Source organism: Mytilus trossulus, chromosome 8, assembly GCF_036588685.1.
Source record: "Mytilus trossulus isolate FHL-02 chromosome 8, PNRI_Mtr1.1.1.hap1, whole genome shotgun sequence".
Taxonomy (NCBI): Eukaryota; Metazoa; Mollusca; class Bivalvia; order Mytilida; family Mytilidae; genus Mytilus; species Mytilus trossulus.
In genome coordinates, this window is record NC_086380.1 from 33,346,834 (window position 1) to 33,367,987 (window position 21,154).

The 21,154-nt window shown below is 30.2% G+C and overlaps 2 protein-coding genes across 2 annotated transcripts in view; both read left to right on the plus strand.

Moving 5' to 3' along the window:
* Window positions 1-791: 791 nt before the first annotated feature.
* On the plus strand, window positions 792-19,113 carry LOC134727593 (amiloride-sensitive sodium channel subunit alpha-like). The gene is made up of 13 exons (XM_063591973.1): window positions 792-899; window positions 2,184-2,425; window positions 4,747-4,951; window positions 6,813-6,846; window positions 8,562-8,697; window positions 9,352-9,443; window positions 10,431-10,594; window positions 11,309-11,386; window positions 13,840-13,945; window positions 15,386-15,449; window positions 16,597-16,707; window positions 18,092-18,167; window positions 18,684-19,113. The coding sequence occupies exons 2-13, from the start codon at window positions 2,232-2,234 to the stop codon at window positions 19,095-19,097; spliced, it is 1,674 nt and encodes a 557-aa protein (XP_063448043.1). The 5' UTR covers window positions 792-899; window positions 2,184-2,231; the 3' UTR covers window positions 19,098-19,113.
* A 958-nt stretch (window positions 19,114-20,071) lies between these two features.
* The window catches only part of LOC134681844 (acid-sensing ion channel 2-like), a 34,034-nt gene continuing 32,951 nt past the window's right edge, over window positions 20,072-21,154 (plus strand). Inside the window, exon 1 of the mRNA XM_063541486.1 lies at window positions 20,072-20,166. The gene's annotated coding sequence lies outside the window, so the exon portion shown is untranslated. The remainder of the gene's footprint in view (window positions 20,167-21,154) is intronic.

Genomic DNA, 21,154 nt, shown 5'->3' on the forward strand with positions numbered 1-21,154 from the left:
TGGTATTAGAATAAGGTCACTTGGCTGGATATAGAAAGCAGTTTAAGGGACTAGGCGATATTTCGTACAATACTTACAGAACAGAAAAATGACCTCTCAGTAAAGCATAGTATTCTCAACTTTTGCTATTCCTAACGGTTTAATGATCACATACATCTATTTTGCTTGACGTCATTGTATTTGTCCGATTTGTTTTTTTTTTTATTATAGTCTCATTATTTGGTGACCATCTGGATTTTTTTTGTAGTCATAAACATTATTTGTTCAAAAGAATAGAAATAGCATCAAATCTCCCTTTTTAGTTTGATGAAACTAAGGTCTTCATTGTGTAAAAGTATTAAAGAGTTGCATCGTAGTTACAATATAGGTTATTATTTTTTCATCTAAAACATATGCATTTTATACAAAACAAGACGTGATTACCAGTTATTTCACCATGTTCACAATGAAGATTCCAACTACATACGACATAATTCGATATCTTATAAAATGTATTAAGTTCTGTTGATACAACAATAACAGAGTTAAAATACACATTAATCAAAATTTAACTCGGACCTCTTTTTTAACAGACGCATCAAAATCTTTTTTCTTATAATATTCGTTTTCGATGCACTAGCAAAGGTATAAGAATCTTTAATAAAATATTACTCGTACATCTGGACTAACCAAGATAAAGACAACTTATATCAAGTATTTCTCGTACACCCACACTAACGGTGGAACACAATACTCATCAAAGTGACGTAGAAGAATGCATATCGAGGCAGCTTGATGACCACAAAAGGACACGAAAACAATAATTGGATTCTTTCAAGGACAACTTTGCTTAAATCAAAGCGTTGGATGAATTTTTAAACTTATTAATGCAGAACTCAAGAAATGTTTGCAAGAATCATGTAAGTACCTTTTACTGGTCTAATGATAATGGAATATAAAATGTCAATTGATTCTGTCATTTGTTTTTGTAAATGTTGCAGTATCAGTAAAGTTATTGATTTTAATACTACATACTCCAAATTATAAACGAAAAAAACAGTCAGTTAATGTAATCCATTGATTTTTATACTATTTCCAAAAAGCCGAAGTTCATATTAAGTTAAATTAATGTATGAAATTATATCTGACTCTGACACATGCTGCTGTTGATTGTATCCGTCAATTTTGTCTTATTAGAAGCATTGTTATATGTATGCCAAGTTTGTGCCGGTTATCTATTTTTGCCTTTTGCCGATTTCAAATTATGATGAGTGTGCATAACCGAAATAGAACTCAACCAATCACATTTGTATAACACATTTTAATCTAGAAACACGTATATAAAACAAAAATATCCCTTTTATTCAATCAGAAGCTTTATTGCATTAACCAAAATATCATTTTTATGATATATTTTTTTTATGATATATTTTGTTTATTTTAGTATATTCGTTAGCGTAGATACTTTAATTGTTCTGAGGCTGTTAAATGTTGTCAGGTAATCTTACGAGTAAAGATATTGTTTAAATCTCTGATAAGACTTTCGAGAATAGCGATAACGTAAACCTTCTGTTCAAAGGTAGAGAATGGGAAAGCCTCCCGGAAATAATCAAACATCTACGTCATTTGGTCTCCGGTAGAGAGGTCATGTTACGAGTAACGGTATCCTATTTTAAATCTTTAATAAGACTTTCGGTAAAGCGATAACTTAACCTACGTTCAAAAAGGTATATAATAGATAATTTTTATCCAGGAGATAATCAAACATCTACGGCATTTAGTCTCCGGTGGAAAGGTAATCTTACGATTATAAATATCTTTTTGAAATCACTGATAAGACTTTCGTGAAAAGCGATAACGTAAAACTACTGTCCTAAAGGAAGAAAATATGGAAACCTCCAGGCAATAATCAAACATCTACCTCATTTTGTCTCTGATGGATGGTTGTCTCATTGGTAATCATTTTTTTAAAGTCTCCAAAAGCTTGAAAAGGTAGAGAATAGCAACGTCTCAAGGCATTCATTACAATTCTACGTCAATTGGTCCCTGATGGTCAGTTGTCTCATTGGCAATCATGATATGATAGTATCTTATATCTACCTATAGCTATCTGTAACTTTTTGTAATGTATAACAGTATTTGCACAAGAGATCAGCATATCAACGTTGTTATATAACAGATAACAAAATTGATCTTTTTTATAGCGTGGAAGCAGTGCTCAGGAATCCGGTCATTAAGCAAGTTATGATTCAATGATGTCGTCTAAAATGGTTTTGGATGTGAGAACTCTTTTTAGAAAATTTGCTGAGTACACAACTTTCCATGGTGTCAACAGGATAATTTCTAGTAAACTTTTGACAGGAAGGGTTCTATGGTTATGCATAGTATTGACTAGTTTTTGTATGTGCATCAGACAAATTTATATACTCAGCGTCCAATTTTCCAGGTATGTAATTTTAATTGTGTCAAAATTAGATCAGGTTATGCATCTCCATGAATTATTAAGGTTAAAAACTTTTTACAATGTTTAATGTTATGTCAATGTATTATTTATTGTATTGTTTTTCATATAAAAGGGAGGATATCATTGTTATTTATTATTAAACCCTTTATTTTATTTCTGGCTTTCAATAATCGAGGTTTAACGGTCAATTTAAGCTCTTGCAAACATTTGGCGTCAGCTCGGTCAATTTAATTCACCACTACGTTATTTAAAATCCAAATAACAAATATGATGACCTCACGAATTTATCAAATTAAACTTGTTTATAGATTTTCATTATGAATAGGCCAGACAGTGGTTTACTAATGTCACATCCTAATAATTGTTTTGATTATTTGGTAAATTTAGCTTAAGGGGATAATTTAATGATTTCTGTTTATTCTATTCCAAAGTCATATAGATTCTGGATGACCTACAGTTTTCCATTTTTTGATAGAAATTAACCTGCAATCTAGTAATTAAGACTACAATGTCTATGGCTTGATTTCATTGATTAACGTTATTGGAGTGTTGTCTGATTAACGTGTGTTTGGCGTATACATTTTTGCGTCTAGTATCTATAATGAGTTTATTTGCCCCCATCCTATACCCTAAATCCAGAAGGAACAGGTATTTGGTTGCTTAAATCCATTGGCAACTAGTTCATAAATATTAAAAACTATATACAATTGGATATAATTTGAAATACTTTCATGATAGAAGAAAGGAATAAAGGCAACTTTATCATACTAGTGTTCAAAAGTAATAAATCGTGTCAGAGAAAAGAAATCCGCATAACAATCTAAAACCGAGGGAAACACGTCAACTGTAAAGAAACGTCAGGTTTTAGTAACAAAAAACCACACTCAACCACGAAATGTGGTCAAAAGTGAATTTTGTTCATTTTTTTTAACTCAAATTTACGACTAATTTCCAAAGTATACCGATCAATATGACATATTTGATTAAAATCTTTAATATTCTAGATGTTCTATATCCAATCGAAAGCTAAAAATTGACTTTCAAAATATCACATGGTATGGTTTCAGTAACGATGTCTACCAAGAAAACAATACTTTACACGCTTAGACTTATTTGTATAAAATTAATAAACGATTGTCATTTACATATATTTCGATGCATTTTTAAGTCGAATATGAACGAAATATTTTCGGAGAGTAATTTCTACAATTGAGATTACCTTCAATCAACATGACCATACATTCATAACAATACATTCAGTACATGCAGTAACTGAGAGTAAAATTTATGTGTTGTGGTGTGTTGTGGTGTGTTTGGTATTTTTTTTTTTTTTTTTTTAAACAAAGAATAGTCTTTTGTGTCGATTCAATCAGTCATTTTGTGTCGATTCAATCAGTCATTACCCTTCGAACTGATTTCTATAGTCTTTTTATTCTAAAGGCTAACAAAGGTGGTTAGTCCTACAACATGCTGTTGTATCTGTTCTAAGTCAAAAGCTGGTAAATAAGTGATTGTCGATTGCTGATGTCGGACATGTTTGTGAATCATTGGTTGTTTGTGTTCTAAATTAAGCAGTTAATTTTTTCCTATAATTGTTTTATATTATTTGTCGGAACCTTTTACAGCCGACTATGATGTATGTGTTTGTATCATTGTTGAATGGCCTACGGTAATGTTGTGATTGGGGAATTCACGTTTTGAATTTTCCTACATCGTCTGTATTTTTGTTACTTTATTTAATAATAGGGGTTTTGCCAAACGTATGACATTTCCTAAATTGTATTTTAGTTTTCTGAAAATGTTCCATTTTTTTTACCAAAAGTGGTATAGTAAAGTTAGTACCGTTGATTAATGTAATGAAAAGTGAACGAAAACTTAAAAATATGTGGGGGCTGAAATTTGAAGTATAGAAAATGATTGGCAAATAAAAAAGAGAAAAACTGCCAAAAAAACAATAAAGATCACATAAATAAAGAACCATATTGCCAGACAGCTATGAAAGTATAGTCTATTCATTTTCATTTGCCGAAAGCATGATTACGTAGTGGCGTATGAGTAATTTAAGTATATAAAATTATCCGTCGGAATGAAAATAAACATTCATAAGCAATTAAAATGTTCCAGAAACAATTAATCTACAAATTGCAATCTAAATGCTTTTTAAAAGCGATCTCGATATCATATTATTGCACTCTTGGCGACGATAAATTGTGAAACATATTTAACAATCAGGTATAGAATGTAGCCATAGGTTGCGATAAAAGTGTAAACGTCAACAGTATAAATTACTTCTATCGTTTCAGCTACAAGATAACAACAAAGGTGTCTATTTTCGATACGGATCTTTATTTTCCATCCATATCATTCTGCGATTTAAATCCACTCAGCCATGGAAAGATTAAAGAAAACAAGGACAAAGTCAATTTAGCAAAACATTTAATGGCAGTAATAAAAAGAAACCACGACGCAATTGAGGGATTAAAGAATGGAACGATTGATATACGTAATGTATGTGTCCTCAATGACTATGCATAATTATACTACTCCCTTTTTTCAACCCTTAAGAAACCCAACAGAATACGAATTTATTTGTCTTATAAAATAACCCTTCACCTTGTTTGTGTTTTTGTTTTATATGTGTTTGCATTAAAGATGTAGCATGGTATTTATACTAAACACTGTTATTTAAAAACTGTGTGTCGATTCCAACTAATAAGATATATTCAAAATGGAAAACAGTAAAAATAAGACTTTTTAAAAATATTTAGATGACTGTCGTATGTTTTTGGCTTATATCTTGGTCAGAAAAATATGAACGTTTTGGAAAGCTGTTTATTTTATTTTTTATTTTTGGAATATGCGTAGATCAACTTCTTTTAAGTGTGGCATTGTGAAATACTACACTCAAGTAATAAACGTCTAAATCTTTCGTTTGACCATCAAAGTGCTTACAAAATTACAAACATATCAAATAGAAAATAAATACCTTATGTTTGTTTCTTTGATGTTGTTTTTTGTAATAGACGCATACTACAAAGCGTTGCTTGTATCCATTTAACATATGATTTTTTGATTTCTCTGAACGTTTAATGTTTGATGCTAAAGAAGAGTCATACAAATGGAATTGTTTAAACGATGTATATATATAAAAAAAAAAAGCGAACAAAGGTAAAAAGACGAACATGTTATAAATAAGAACTACCTTGTGCAATGCATTGAGTAGTTTTGTAGAGCGGTTCGATGAACATTATGGTATCTATTTGACCAATATGTCCAATATTTTAAAAAAAGATTTATCGTTAAATGTTTAAATCTGAAAATTTTGGGACATATTTGAAATTAATGTGTAAGAATATACATCAAAATAAAGAATACATAAGTTAGTTATTTTATTATTCTTATTTTTTTAACAAATGACGAATATCTGTCTATGGTCAAATCAATTTGTCAATTTGTTCATGTATATATAGGGACGATACTTTAACAATTAAACTTTTATAAAGGAATATTAAAGAAATTTGAATGTTTATCTTGTACCAAGAAAACATATCGAGGACACATTTTTATCCTTTAAGTTCATAAAGCATATTATAAAATATATCTTCACTTATTTTATTTCAAAATTATATCTCACAGATTTCATTTCACTAGAAAATAGTACGGTGGTCATACTTTTTATAACATTTATAAAAAAAAAGGCATGGCAATAATCTACTTTATATTAAAATCTAAGAAAACTTTATCTAAGAAAATGCATAATGTTGATTCGCCTCAATGGACAATTTCTAAGCATAACGAATAATATAACCGATTAAAATAAAGGTAAGTAGTTTTTTGTTTAATTTGTTTGACAGAGTGGGACGGGAGTAAAACAATTGTTCGTTCCTAAATATAGTTATTTAGCATGGTGTGAGACATTTTGATCCGTAAAGCTATCTAAAACGAAATGAAAGTAATACTCAAAATAAAATTTGTACGTCTAGGCTCATGTTATTTCGGATCAGTAATCAATTTTCTGCAAATTACGTATTACAATTTGCATTGAGGATTAATTTGTTTCTGTGTAGGGAAGTGTTCAATTAATATATTTCCTTCCTTTAGAGTTTATAGATTTTTTAATAAAAAGAGCATCGAAGAGAATTTACAGTAAAAAACATAACATACTGCTGTGAATGCGTGATAGCTGATGCGTAGAAAAATTAGCATATAGTCATTCAATTCATATTACTGCGTGAGAAAAGTAAAAACTCTAACATTCAAACAATTTACCGCAAAATATCTCGATTCTGTATAATCATATTTGTTCGCCTATGTTTGTCGTTTATAAATAAATATTTGTTGTATATTTACTTGCATGCATCTTTATCAGACATCATTTAATACTGACGATCTGCAAAGTGAAGGTAAGTATAAATAAAAAAGTGCAAATAAAAAAAACTAACACTTCTACAAACATTTTGAAAAATATTTAAGAAAATTAAAGATATACAATTATCTAATTTTAACATACAATTATTTTAATAAAAAATATCTTGCACATACTTGATAGGCTACGTTTTACAATGAAACAAGTGTAAGTAAACTTTCTTATAAAGTCATAAGAAACCTCAAGTCAAAAAAAAAATAATGCATATGTTTTTTATAACTAAATGGATAGTTTTCATTTTAAAACTTATGTACATATACTTTTTTCTGAAGAAAATTCTTTAATTTATTCATATTTAGAAGAAGTTTTCTTTATTTGAATTGCTTCCTTCCAGCAAGCAACTCCCCCGACATATTTTCCGTATGCAAGGTGACATCAGTGTGACCCATCTCGTAAAAATCCGGTGACCACAATGCGCATGGATGTCCTTAAAATAAACTATTATCTGTATTTACATGTTAAACACGTGCTCAATTTTCATGCTTTTTTGTTTATTTTACGTCAATTGTTGACAAACAGGTGAAATCGTTAAACTTCGGCTTCAAAATACGAACTTTAATTACCTGCCATATTTTCACAACAACACAGACCGATTGAAAAAAAAATTGACGATTATACGAAATTTACACGAAAAAAATGATAAATTTGAGTACAGAAGACTAAGTTTATGATGTTTGTATGCGTTGGTTCAAGAATTGGCAGAACATAATTTTTCACCGGTCACTCGTTTCTTATGACTTTAAAAGAAAATCCTTTATGTTATCAAAATCTGCTATCAAATTATTGTCTTCTCGTACACTTTGTCACTGATATTTTCCGTAGTCATTCACTTTAACTCAGAGACCTCTCGTTATTTGCCGTAGTTATTCACTTTAACTCAGAGACCTCTGGTTAGAACTTCGACCAAAGCACACGTGCTGTAAATTGGTTGTTCACCATTATAAAGATTTTGAAACATCGGCATCAAACTCGAAAATAAATTAGCTTGAGATCAACGATCACCAAATGCAATCTTATTTGTCGACAGTTGTTGATAATTGATAATTTATAAGTGTGCGATAAATATTAGACACATACAAACAGGACTTACTTAAATATATATAAAAATAAGAATGCAAGTATACGACTAAAATTTCAAAAAAATCGTTTTATATGACTTGTAGTAGTATATAAAGGCAACAGTAGTATGCCGCTTTTCGAAATTCATTAATCGCCAGAGAAAAAAGAAATCCGGGTCACAAACTAAAACTGAGGGAAATCAAATATAAGAGAACCACGATACAACAGAAATACAACACCAAAACGCAACTCACACAGATACGAACTATAATAATAAACAATGGCCATCATCGTCATGAATCTCAAAAATGAATGTTTACTTAATGCTAAATAAGAGTAGAACACGATAATAAAAGGTTTGAATTGTTTAATTAAAGATTTGAATAAACCAATTATTTAATGAAAGGTTATATCTGAGTCAAATTAGCTATTAAAATGTTCCAAAACATCATCCATAAATAACAAAAGGACCACATGCACATACAAATATAAAAAAAACAGAAACGTACACATAAAACATCTAATATGATTGTTATTATGTTGTTGTGATGAGAATGATAAAACAAATGTGTCGTGCGTCAAACGATAAATAATTCGTTGTCTTCTTTATTACTGATGCATTTATTTTTGTAGCCCTCGAACAGGAGTTTCGAAGAGAAATGAACCATTTTCATACTAATATTACCAGAAAAGAAGTGCGGCTGTTATCGCCGAGTTTTAAAGAATTCGTTCTAAGTTGTAAATATGATGGTGATACATGCAATGAAAGGTAAATAGTATGATCTTTTTACGTACATTTTCATTTATTTATGGTCGAATTGTTGCCTCTTTGACACGTTCCACATTTCAATTCTAAATTTTACCTGTAGATTACAAATGTTCAAATTTCTTAGTTTTGAAAAACTAAGGCCTTGATACTTCAGGAATAGATTACCTCAGCGAGAGTCACTGATGAGTCTTTTGTAGACGAAACGCGCGTCTGGTGTAAATACAAAATTTTATCTAGGTTATCAAAGGTACCAGGATTATAAAATGATGAGTTCATTCTACATAATTGATATACGTGTATACCAACAACTTATTGTTTGATGACCTTTCGCACAACAGATAAATTATTCATGTTATATGGTAACTGCTTCTCAAATTTTATTATTAAGGAAAAAAAACGATTTTTTAGGTATAGCATTGACAATGTCGTTTCAATATGCTCTAAAAATACTCAAATTATACCTGGAAGATTTTAAGCTTTGATTTTGTTTATTTTGATCATGAAAAATGCGTCATTATATATAAATGGAAACTTATGCTATGAATTAGAATTAAGGAATAAAAGATTGCAAAATTCTGAATAAAGACCCTCATCCTTTCATTCATGCTATATTTACCGACATAAAACTACATATTGATTTTTATTCTGTTGAAGCTCCTTTGTGCCATTTTATGATCCATATTATGGGCAATGCTATAGGTTTTCGAAAAGACCATTAGTCGCTAAGCATGTTGGACACTTATTTGGTAAGTATTGGAAACATATTAAAATAGATCAATTATTAAAAACAAGTTAAACAAATTGAATAAAAACGTAAGTGACAGGGGTGTAGTTGGAGTGTTTGTTAAGTAACAAAGCACTACACATAAGAAATAGTGTATCTTTGAAATCATATTTGAAAGAAAATAAATCAAGAACATGGGGGAAAAAGACAAAATTAAGACAAAGAAAATGAAAAAAAGGCAACTGTGTTGAAGGCCCATTGGTGACCTTTGGCTGTTATTTTTTCTATGGTCGGGTTGTTGTCTCTTTGACACGTTCCTCATTTCCATATTCAATTTTAACTGTAGATTACCAATGTTCAAATCTCATTACTCCATTGAAGAGAAATCAAGGTAACAGATAAAGACTGAGGTAAATTAGTGAGCACGGATCCGTTGACAGACGATACATATGTTCCCGGAGTATAAACATTAAAGTTATATGCACACTGTTGTTTTTTGTAGATTATACGCACACAGCCAATTTCATTTTTATAGATAGTACTTAAACATGCATTAAACTACAGAAAAGGACGTAGTAGTATTGTCGCTTACTAAATATTGTGTTTGACCCTTTAAACTCACATATGATAAACCATCAAAATTTAACAATCAACTCATACATTATTTAATATAGAATAAATCATAGATTACCAAAAAAGGAAATAGATTAACCTATTGGGGTTGAAAAAGAGGACATGATACTACGAAGATTGAAAAAAGTTTAAAAAAAACAATACCAAAAAGAACATTCAAACTAATAGATTAATAACGTCATTGAAAAATACACAAACAAGATCAAAAGACTTACAAAAGAATACAAAGCACAGGTAAAACTGTTTAACCGAATCACTTTCTAAGTGTTTCTCTATGGCCTTAAGTAATACTAGTATTATTACTGTTTTTTTTAAATTTAAGTTAAATAACTTTTAATTGATTTACCATATGTTTAATACATACTTTCTCAATAAGCATTTCAGCTATTTCTGAATGTGAATCAGAGCGATTACATACCATACGTTTCTGATGATCCGGGTGTCGTTCTTTCGATACATGAAAACGGATACAGACCATTCTTACAAAGCAATGGGTTCTTAATATCACCTGGCTTTAAAACAGATATATCATTAGTACAGGTATAATGATTAATTTATTTTTAGAAAAAAACCATTACAAGAATTTCTTCAAATGCAATATATAACTATATGTTTGAGCGATAAAGTGGGCTAAACTAAATCTCTGAACGAATTGTAAATAAATTCAATTGAAAACTATTTAAAAAAATGGATTTTTGTATAACGTTTTTATTGATATTGAATAACGTAATGTATTTACATTTTCAAAACTGAAGGTTATGTATGGCCGAACTTGAACATCAACACAAAATACTAAGACATCACCAAAAGAAAAAAAGAGGCAACCACTAACGGGAGACATATCACTTTTTTTTACTTTCACGGATTTGGCGATACTTTTTGGACCTTTTTGATTATAGCTCTTCATCTTTTTTTAGAAGCTTTGGATTTCAAATATTTTGGCCACGAGCATCACTTAAGAGACATGTATTGTCGAAATGCGCATCTGGTGCAAGAAAATTGGTACCGTTAATTTTATTTTTGAACCAACAAATTAAAAAATAAGTGATTTATATAATATACTGCGATACTGATATATGAACCACCTACTCTCAAATAAAGCATAATTACGTTCCAAGTAAATGAAAGCATGCTCGAAGTCCTTTTTTATAGAATTATATAATGTTAGCCTACCTAAATTCAAATAACATATTTGTTCTAATGAAATACCTCAGTAGCCACCAATCATTTCTCATTTATTTCATTGAATAATAGAGAAGAAAAGAGAGGAACAGGGCTGTGTTTGGCAGTAACGATTTATGTGATGACAGTGGCAAATTTAGAAACCTCCAGGTATGAAACATTCATCAGTTTGGTATGCAGTATTATGATTTATCATATACTAAGAGTATATAACTTATACTTTTTACAGTAAGAGCATAGTATTACATTCACGTGAATTCAGTTTTTTTTCGAAAAAAGTTTTAGGGGCTGATATGCAACACTTATCACATGTTTCTGACTATTATCAAATGTCTTTCCGCATTGTTATCGCATGGTTTTCGTTATTCGTAATTTCTGGAAGAGATCACTCAATGGTATGTCTTTAGGGAAAAACATAACAAAGTAGGGTACATAACTACTACTAGGAAACGGGAAAATATGTTATGTTAAACGCAAAAAAAACAAAAAACAAAGACATAATATACTAAATGAATTCCAAGTTTTCAGCATAATTTAGAAATAAACTCTTCATACATACCAAGATTGGCATTTTGTTTTTGCACCAGACCCGCGTTTCGTCCTCAAAAGACTCATCAGTGACGCTTGAATAAAAAATAGATATAAAGCCTAACAAATTTCGAAGTTGAAGAGCATTGAAAACCAATACTTCCTAAAAGTTTGCCAAATACAACCATGATTGTACTTCATTACGGATGATGAAAATCCTTAGTTTTTTGAAAATTCAAAGTTTTGTAAACTGCTTATTTTAATAAGTTACTGTACAAATGTTTACCTTTCAAATCAGTCTTTATAAGGTGTTGATGACTTTTTGTTTATCTTCAATATAAGAATGTATTATACATATGTTTAGAATATTTCATATGGGATGTATTACATTTGGTGTCCAACGTTTGTAGATTTTTCATTTTTTGAACCTCTTCTTGAGAATCACTTAATAGGATCGATACGTTAAATTATTCTCAATTGTTGAACCAGATGATAAAAAGATCATAAATATCAGATGTAAATCAGTCCTCGGTTAATAGCAGCATTTGAGTCATTGACTCTTGGACGGATATTGAACTCGAGCTTATAATACATCTGATTTGATAAATTACATGTAATATTCTGATAATATGTATCCATTTATAACTACTATAAGTGTAATCTTATTTATAGGCGATACTTTTAAAAAATGTAGTGAAGTGTTAATAAAGATACAGCAATCAGATACTGTATTAGACAAAACGATAAAAAATTCTAGAACTTACTAAAAAAATAATAATGTTGTCCACAAAATGTATTAATTGTATAAAGAATGAGTCGAGTAACGATTATATCGGTTAGGAATAATAAAAACTCAAGAAAAACAAGAACGTGTCCACAGTACACGGATGCCCCACTCGCACTGTCATTTTCTATGTTTAGTGGACCGTGAAATTGGAATAAATTCTCTAATTTGGCATTAAAATTAGAATGATCTTATCAAAGGGAACATGTATACTAAGTTTCAAGTTGATTGGACTTCTACTTTATCAAAAACTACCTTGACCAAAAAAGTTAACCTGAAATTTGCACTATCATTTTCTATGTTCAATGAACCGTAAAATTTAGGTCAAAATTCTAATTTGGCACTTGAATTAGAAAGATCATATCATAGGGCATATGTATCCTAAGTTTCAAGTTGATTGGACTTCAAGTTCATCAAAAACTACCTTGACCTAAAACTTTAACCTGAAGCGGAACAGACGGGCGAACAGACGGACGGATTTACGAACGGACGGACGAACAGTCGAACGGACGCACAGACCAGAAAACAGAATGCCCCACCTACGATTATAAAAACCAATTAAAGTTCAGAAAACAATAATATTTCTAACAAAAATAATCAAAAAAAAATTTCAGAAAAAGAATGTTCAGATATCGCATTTCCCACAATTTATCCTAGTTGTAATTGTAACCATGCGACCTATGCCATTTAAATTTTGACAGAAAAATTATTCTCTGTACATTTTTATTTTCATTTAACGTTGGCAGACTTTATTTTTTTATTTTGTACTATTAGTGCTGTTGTTTGTCCTGTGGTTGTTTTACGTTTCGAAGTCCTCAGTGCTCTTAAAATTCTTACTTTGTATGGCTTTTTTGTTATTCAAGATCAATGAAGGGTCTTTCGTAGACGAAACGTGCGTCTGTCGTACACACTTTTATCTTAGTATCTATATTGAGTTTGTTTATACATGTTTATGGTTCCCATAGAGAGAATATATTTGTCATAAACACATGACCGTCTTTTTTCCAACGTTATGAATTTCACCTGATGTATAAAATTTGTAATTATCAATTTATGAAATATTTAATCCCTAAGTGAAGCACGCAATTATATTTCATAATAACCTCTGGTGATTTTTATTGATTGATTTACAAACAGCCAGTTATCTCCACTTTGCATCTGAAAATATCCCCATTTTGTCACTGACATCTTAGAACTATATATCCTTTGTTATGTTTAATTGCAGTCAATACTATTTATTTTCATAGATTTCAATTTGATAAATTAATATTTGATTACAATTGTATTATAGGCATGTTTTGAAGTATGCAAGGAAACGGTTATTGAAAAGAATTGTAATTGTTCGCCTACATTGTCAGATATTCATCTAGGACTCGGGCTTTGTGAGAACATCACAGGTATATTTCTTTTAAGTGTTTGATATGCTTAATGGTATGATGATTTTGATTTACGCAATTTGAATAAAGACCAGAATTACTTTTGATTCCATTTGCATCAGTCGTCCTTGAAGATGTCGAAGGTTTTCCGTAAAATATCTCAACCAATATAAATAAACCTTCATATGATAATGATATTTGCTACTCCTTATGAATTTAGCTTTGTTAATATTTCTTTTTACCAATCAATATTTATTCTGTAATCGACCTTTCTACTATACAATCACATCTGTTCAGATAACTCGAAGCGATAAATTCATTAAATACATTTAAAGTCTCCTGACATCCTGCTTCTGTTGCTAGCATACGGTAATTTTGAAAATGTCGTTAAGTTTAATTAAATGTTAGGTCCTCATATTGGTCCGCGTTTTAAGTCATGTCGATTTAATTCAAAACAAATTCACCGTAAGGCATTAAAAATGTTCGAACTCTGTGTTAAATTGAAGGATAAAGACAGTATTCGCACAGTAAAGAAATCTCAAATTTGCACTCGCTACGAAATTAGAAAAAAAAATCAACGAATCTCGCTTTTCTCTTTTTTTCTCTTTTTTTTGTATTTCCTACATTGTACGGATATGGTATATGTACACCGTGGCTACAGATAAAACCTAACATAATGTAAACATAATGTAAACGTCTAACGAACTGAAATTCCTCATAAGGCAGACAAACGTTTCTTTCTATTGGTGCAAAACTGATAAGACGAATCTTTATACCAAAAAGGAGGTACTTTTCTAAAATTCATTGCGTTGACCAATGTAGGCTTTTCCGTTAAACACTTGATAAGAATAGAAAGTATTTGTGACATAAAATATAAGCAAACATTCTTTTTCAATATGATTTTCATGAGCTTGCTATATTTAGTGTTAATTGTCTATTTAGTCAAATATCTCCATCCTTGACTTCTGATATCAACATTATTGCTTTCAAATGTTCAATTTTGAGCATAGCATGCTGAATATAAATATAGAAAGCGTTTTGGACATGTTGGATGCACGAAAAGTTTAAATGGTTATTTTCGTTTTTTTGGTCTTCAACTGTTATTTTCTGTTAATGTTATTGCTTTTGTAGTGCGGTAATTTATATCCTACTTTGAAAAACAAATCCCCCCTGAAAAGTTATTATAAGAAATTGATTAAAGACTAACTAACTCATTCAATGTTGACCTGCTATTAATTTGGATATTCCTTTAATTTACCGTTTTGTCATATTCATTCTGTTATGGCTACTTACTTTGTAATCCCTGGATTTCTATGTGTGAGCGTTCCTAGTGTGTACCAAGAAACGGTCCTCGTACGCTCAAAAAGATAGAATATTGTTTTTATTTACATATATCATATACATTTATTATGATATGTATATATACAATGGAGAGTAAAACATGTTTTAATATATTCTTAGAACTACAGTGTATGACAGAAGCTGTAAAAGGAATCGACAGCTGTGGTTGCAAAGAACCTTGCAGGTATAAAACGCATTTCTAAGTAGATTTCATTGGAGTATTGTTCTAGATGCTTAGTATATGCCATTTTCATTTTTCTGTTCTATTTTTATAATTGATGGTTCTCAAATTCTTTAAAAAATACAAGAGACGAAAGCAACTTCATTAGTCCAACTAAACTGAAAACGCCAATTCAAAAACAGAATAATTACAAAAAAAATAACAGTTCACAAACTACAACATGAAAAATTTAAACTGCGAAATGCGAACCCAACAAAAAAACGGTGTAATCTTAAGTGTAGAATAGACTGCTCCTCGTGTGGCTATCCTCATGAATCGTAATTTCTTTAAAAGTTTAATAGTCCCTATAGTGAGTATCATATGTTCACGAAACACATATTATAGACATTGATACCGTCCGAATAAACTGGTGTTACTGCTTAACAAGATAATTGTTGTTTCCAATATGGGTATTCTTGCAGCAAAATTGTTGGCTACCATTTTATGACGTTTCTTATCAGTATTGTAGGAAAATGGAAGGAACGTCTTAAATACTTTTTCAATATTTGGGATGCGTATAAGCATGCACATTCAACTATCTTTCTTTTCTTACAGTTAAACACTTTATTCTTACGCGTTACTTTTTAGGATAAACATGTTTGTTCCATGCGTATTTTGATTTTTGATGATACTGGAATGGACGAAGATATTTCAATAGGATAACTATTATGTTTTGCATTAGTTTCGAATAATTTGATTTTGGATGTAACGCGTCTTCTGATTGGCTGACGTTATTTTGTTATGAGCCCATATACATAATTTAGTCATGTGACCCTGACTTCATCAACGTTTTTTCATGGGTTGCTACGGTTTAAAATGGAATTTATAATAAAATTATAAGAAATTACTGTAAAAATTTTTCTGTCTTTTCGAAATAACACAAAAAATGTGGTTCTAACTGTTAAATAACCCACTACGCGCGTTATTTAGTGTGCACCAATTTTTTTTATGTTATTTCTTCAAAGACAGAAAAAATATGACAGTCGTCGATACTTTAGTTAGTGCTTTCATGTTTCGGAATATTTAATTATTTTTACACAATGAATATGCTATTCAAACAAAGATAAACAAATTCGTTTCTTTAACACTATTATTCTTCTTTTTCTTAAAGCGAAATACAATATAAGACGTTCCGTTCATTCACAATATGGCCAGGAAGAAGTTATGTGGGAGTACTAGAGGCCCTCCTTAAAGAGAGAGGTCTTGCATATCAAGATCTTAGGTAATCTTTATTTACTACAGATTTTAGGAAAACAAATGCATGAAATAGGATGAAAATAAATACCATCAACAGTGTAATGTTTCATTTTGATTTATAAGCTTTGAACATTTTGATAAGTTTTGGATTACAAATATTGTGACATTGTACATCAATGAAAATCTATAAAATTTGTTGCAATATGTCATGTATCTGGTTCAGTGGAACTGGTATCGTTTATATTCAGATAGGTTGTGAAAATATTGAGAACAGGATTCTATGACGTAAAGACCTACAGTTAAGGGAATGATATGATGTTTAGCCTAGATTACAAATGCTTTATATGCTCGTGATGATATAGGGCTCGAATTACAGACACATTGTTAAACACCGTTTTCTGCCAACTATTACTTACACATATGTACTAATTTGGCAAAAGAGCGAAAGCATGTTTTTTTATAACGATGGAAAACACCAGCCGGTACTGACACATGTGTCATTAAACTATGATAAATACAAACAACATGGTATAATTGCAGCAAATCATGTAACAAAATAAGTTCTAATTGTTTAATGTCTTATTATTACAACACAGGTAAAATTACAAATATTTATTGGTTTTATCGTCCATTTGCGCTACCACCACACTCCATGATATATGTCTGTGAAACAAGAGATAAAAATTATTAGATATATGAAAATTATTTGAAAAATTAAAGGTCAGTTATAATATGTAAGAGGTAACTTTTCGATTTTAATTATACTATTATCCATTAGAACACCAAAGGTGAAACATACCAAAAGGATATACAAACATGACAAAGTCATAGATCGACAATTATCTAACAACGCCATGGCAAAAACAATTCTTTTTTTTTTAATTTTTTATCATAGACTGAACAACAGATAACCTACATGTAGATCATCTTATATGAAATGGATTTGAACTAAGGGAGACAACTCTGAAAAGTAGATATCAATTTCTTAGCTATCAAAATCTTGGTCGAATGGTGGAAATAGTTACGAAACCGACAAAAATGCAAGAGAACCTAACATAAATTAAAAAACGCATCTTCAGGTGTACTTTGGGAACATAACTGAATAGTTTGAATGTTCTCATATTTATTCATTATAACATTACATTTATCTACAATTTATTCTGGAAAAAAGCAAGTCTTCATGAACTAAAGTTATCAATAGTTCATAGCATTACTTACGTTAAATACCAATCAATGCTGGTACAAGTTTAAATAACTCTGTTTTGATATATTTGAAATCTTTACTGTTCATTTTTATAGAGATTTGAAGATGTTGCGTGATACAGGTACATATAACAGATGTTTTTAGCCACACACTTATATAATGGCCTCTATGTGAAATACAGAACTATCATATTTCTTTTATACAGGGAAAGCTTATTATTTATCAACATATACTTTACCTCCCTGCAAGAAGAGATAACAGAAGAGGAACTTGCTTACACGGTAAACATATTTGATTAATAAGAAGCAAATAAACTCATCATAGATACCAGGACTAAATTTAGTATATAAGCCAAACGCGCATTTCGTCTACAACAGACTCATCAGTGACGCTAGAATCCAAAAAAAAATAAAAAGTGCCAAATGATTCTGTAATAAGTTATAAAAAAATGAGATAACGGAAACTTAAATACCAAATCAATGTGTGTTGATGATTCAATTGTAGACGAAACTGGCGTCTGGTATACAAAATCTTAACCCTGTACTCTTCATATGAGGAGTTCATATTCAACATTCATATTATGTAGAGTTTTTTTATTGATGACTGACATACAGTTTGAAATCAATGTTTACTGTAGTTTCATAGATGTCAGCCAAGACATGAAGGATATCCTCACGAGTTAATTTTATTTACACGTTTGGTTGCCGTTAATATTTATATGTAACATATACAAGATTAATACGTAGACACGTTATAATAAATCTTTTTTCTATGTTTATTGTCATGTTGTTTTGCAGGTTGAGAACTTTTGGTCAGATATTGGAGGATCACTTGGACTATGGGTTGGCATGTCAGTAATAAGCCTTGCAGAAATTCTCGAGCTTGGAATTCTGATATTACGATTCTTCAGAAAGCGAACGTTTCGATTGCATACTAAAGAACTAAAACGAGCGAACGCTGAAGCAAAGCTAAATGACGGTTTGAATCAGATCATCAAAGGCTTTAATGACATACATGAAGATAAGCCAGGAGGAAGAATTGAATTTCATGACGGTTTGAGTAAAATAATCAACAGTATAAACATTCTTGCTGCAGAGCAACAAAAGAGCGAAAATGATCAAAATGCTATTGAAATTTCGATTATTGAAAATGAGAGAGTGCAACCAGAACAAAACAATGTATATGCACGTCAAGAATTTATAGTGGAATAATGAAAGTATATTAATAGCGGAAACCAATATGTGTTTTAATGTTAAGAACAAAAATGTTTAAATAAAGAAATCAAAACTGTATTACTGTTTTATGAAGTGGTATATGCTTAAACTTTATTTTTGATGGTAGTTTAAACTACAACTATGAAGAAGAAACTAACGTTTTTGTTTGAATTTGCAATACAATGACTTCACCTGTAATTACATAGATTAGAATAAAAACAAATAATGAATATAATATTTTGTAATATAATAATAGCTAGGGGAATTCGATTTATTTAACATTAGCAAATATATTCAAATTTTCATTGGCTAAAAGGATGGTTTCAATTTTTCAATATACTACTAGTCATAAAAACGTGACCATACGAAATTCTTACAACAAGGTGGTGAATTCACCGGATGTTTTTTGGAGAGATTTAACTCGAAATCTAGACGATTTTTTAAAATTCTGACACCGCACTTAGTTTTAATGAATGGAAATTTAAATAAGAAAGAAAAAACATGCATCACCGACTTTTGTGAAAATACACAACTGAAACAACAGTTATGTAAAAGGAAAAATATCAAATAATTCAAATAATTAAATATATTCAAATGATCATCGATAAAACAGAGTATAAAATTATAAAATTTCCATAAAAAAAACCTATATGTTTCGACAATTCTGATTGTATTTTGGGAATTACTTTAATAAGACAGGAGGCAAAATACAAAAAAAAAGAACATCTGCTATCAGATCCAATCAAATCATAAGTTCATACAAAGTTGAATTCTCAATATCTATCTTGAGCAAATATCCTATAAATATATCATAAACGGTTGAATTGGTGGAAATTGATCCCATTTAAAGCAGAGTACATGTTGTCATTAACAGTTGATCTAAACAATGAGACTTTGTCAATAGCATTCACAGTCGTCGTTAATTATTTCAAAATGTCTTGACAATCTACGAATTGTCATGAGTATTTAAAGTCATTGATTGCAAATAACAGAATGACTGGTAATACACATGGACAAGCATAGTGCAAAGCTCTGTTAAGCATGCACGAGGAGACATATTCGTAAGGTTTGTAAATACATTTCAAAATTTGCAGCTTAAATTCAAAATTATATATTTTAAGTACTAATCCTACTGTAAATCCAATTCATGTACCTTTATTTAGTCGATTTATATATTAGAACTACCTATAACATATGTTTTTTTAACAGATTAAAGAATTACGCTGATGTCTGCTAGCACAGTACATTCACATTGAAAAGAATGCATAAGCGTACTTGAAATCTGAACCAAAACCCTAAAAAGTTCAAAAACGCTCATTTAACCTCTACTTTTTTTTAGTTTGGTAAATTTGTTGTTTCACTTTTTTTCATTTTCACATCATTTTAAACCTGTCATTAAATTTCAAGGTCAGGTGATTTCTCAGTCATGTTTAACTACCCTACGCAAACATTTATGTCTATTAATCATAAAATGGGAGCGCAACCATAGTTTCGCTTGTATTCTTAGAAGTTCGCACCAATATAATAATTTGTGCTAAGTTTTGAGTTGATTGACCACAACCGGAATTATAATAAATCAAATATTTAGATCGGAGGGTCATGCACAGATGGACGGATAATTGAACACAAATACACAGCCTCGAAAGCTCAATGCCAATAATATCGTGCCTGGGTATGAAAAGGCAGATGGTTAGGTCATAAAGTTTTTCGATTGAAGATATATTTTGTGTTGATACAGCAACTCACATTTTTTACAGAAATAAAAACAATGACGAAATTGACGAAATCACACTACAAATGATATAAATCATTTCAAAATGTTTTTTTCTGAAATAGGCTTCAACAAGTTTGAACTTATTTCTTTTTAAACTAGACGTCATCATCCGAAACTTATTCTGAAGTTGATTTTATTTGAAATAAATTTCATCTTAATTGATTTCATTCCAAATTCCAAACAGTTTGGCCATATACAGCTAAGGTAATATATTCCCAAGTAAAAAAAAGCCATATTATTTCAAATGTGCAAAGTTTTGTTAATAGTTGATTTATAATTC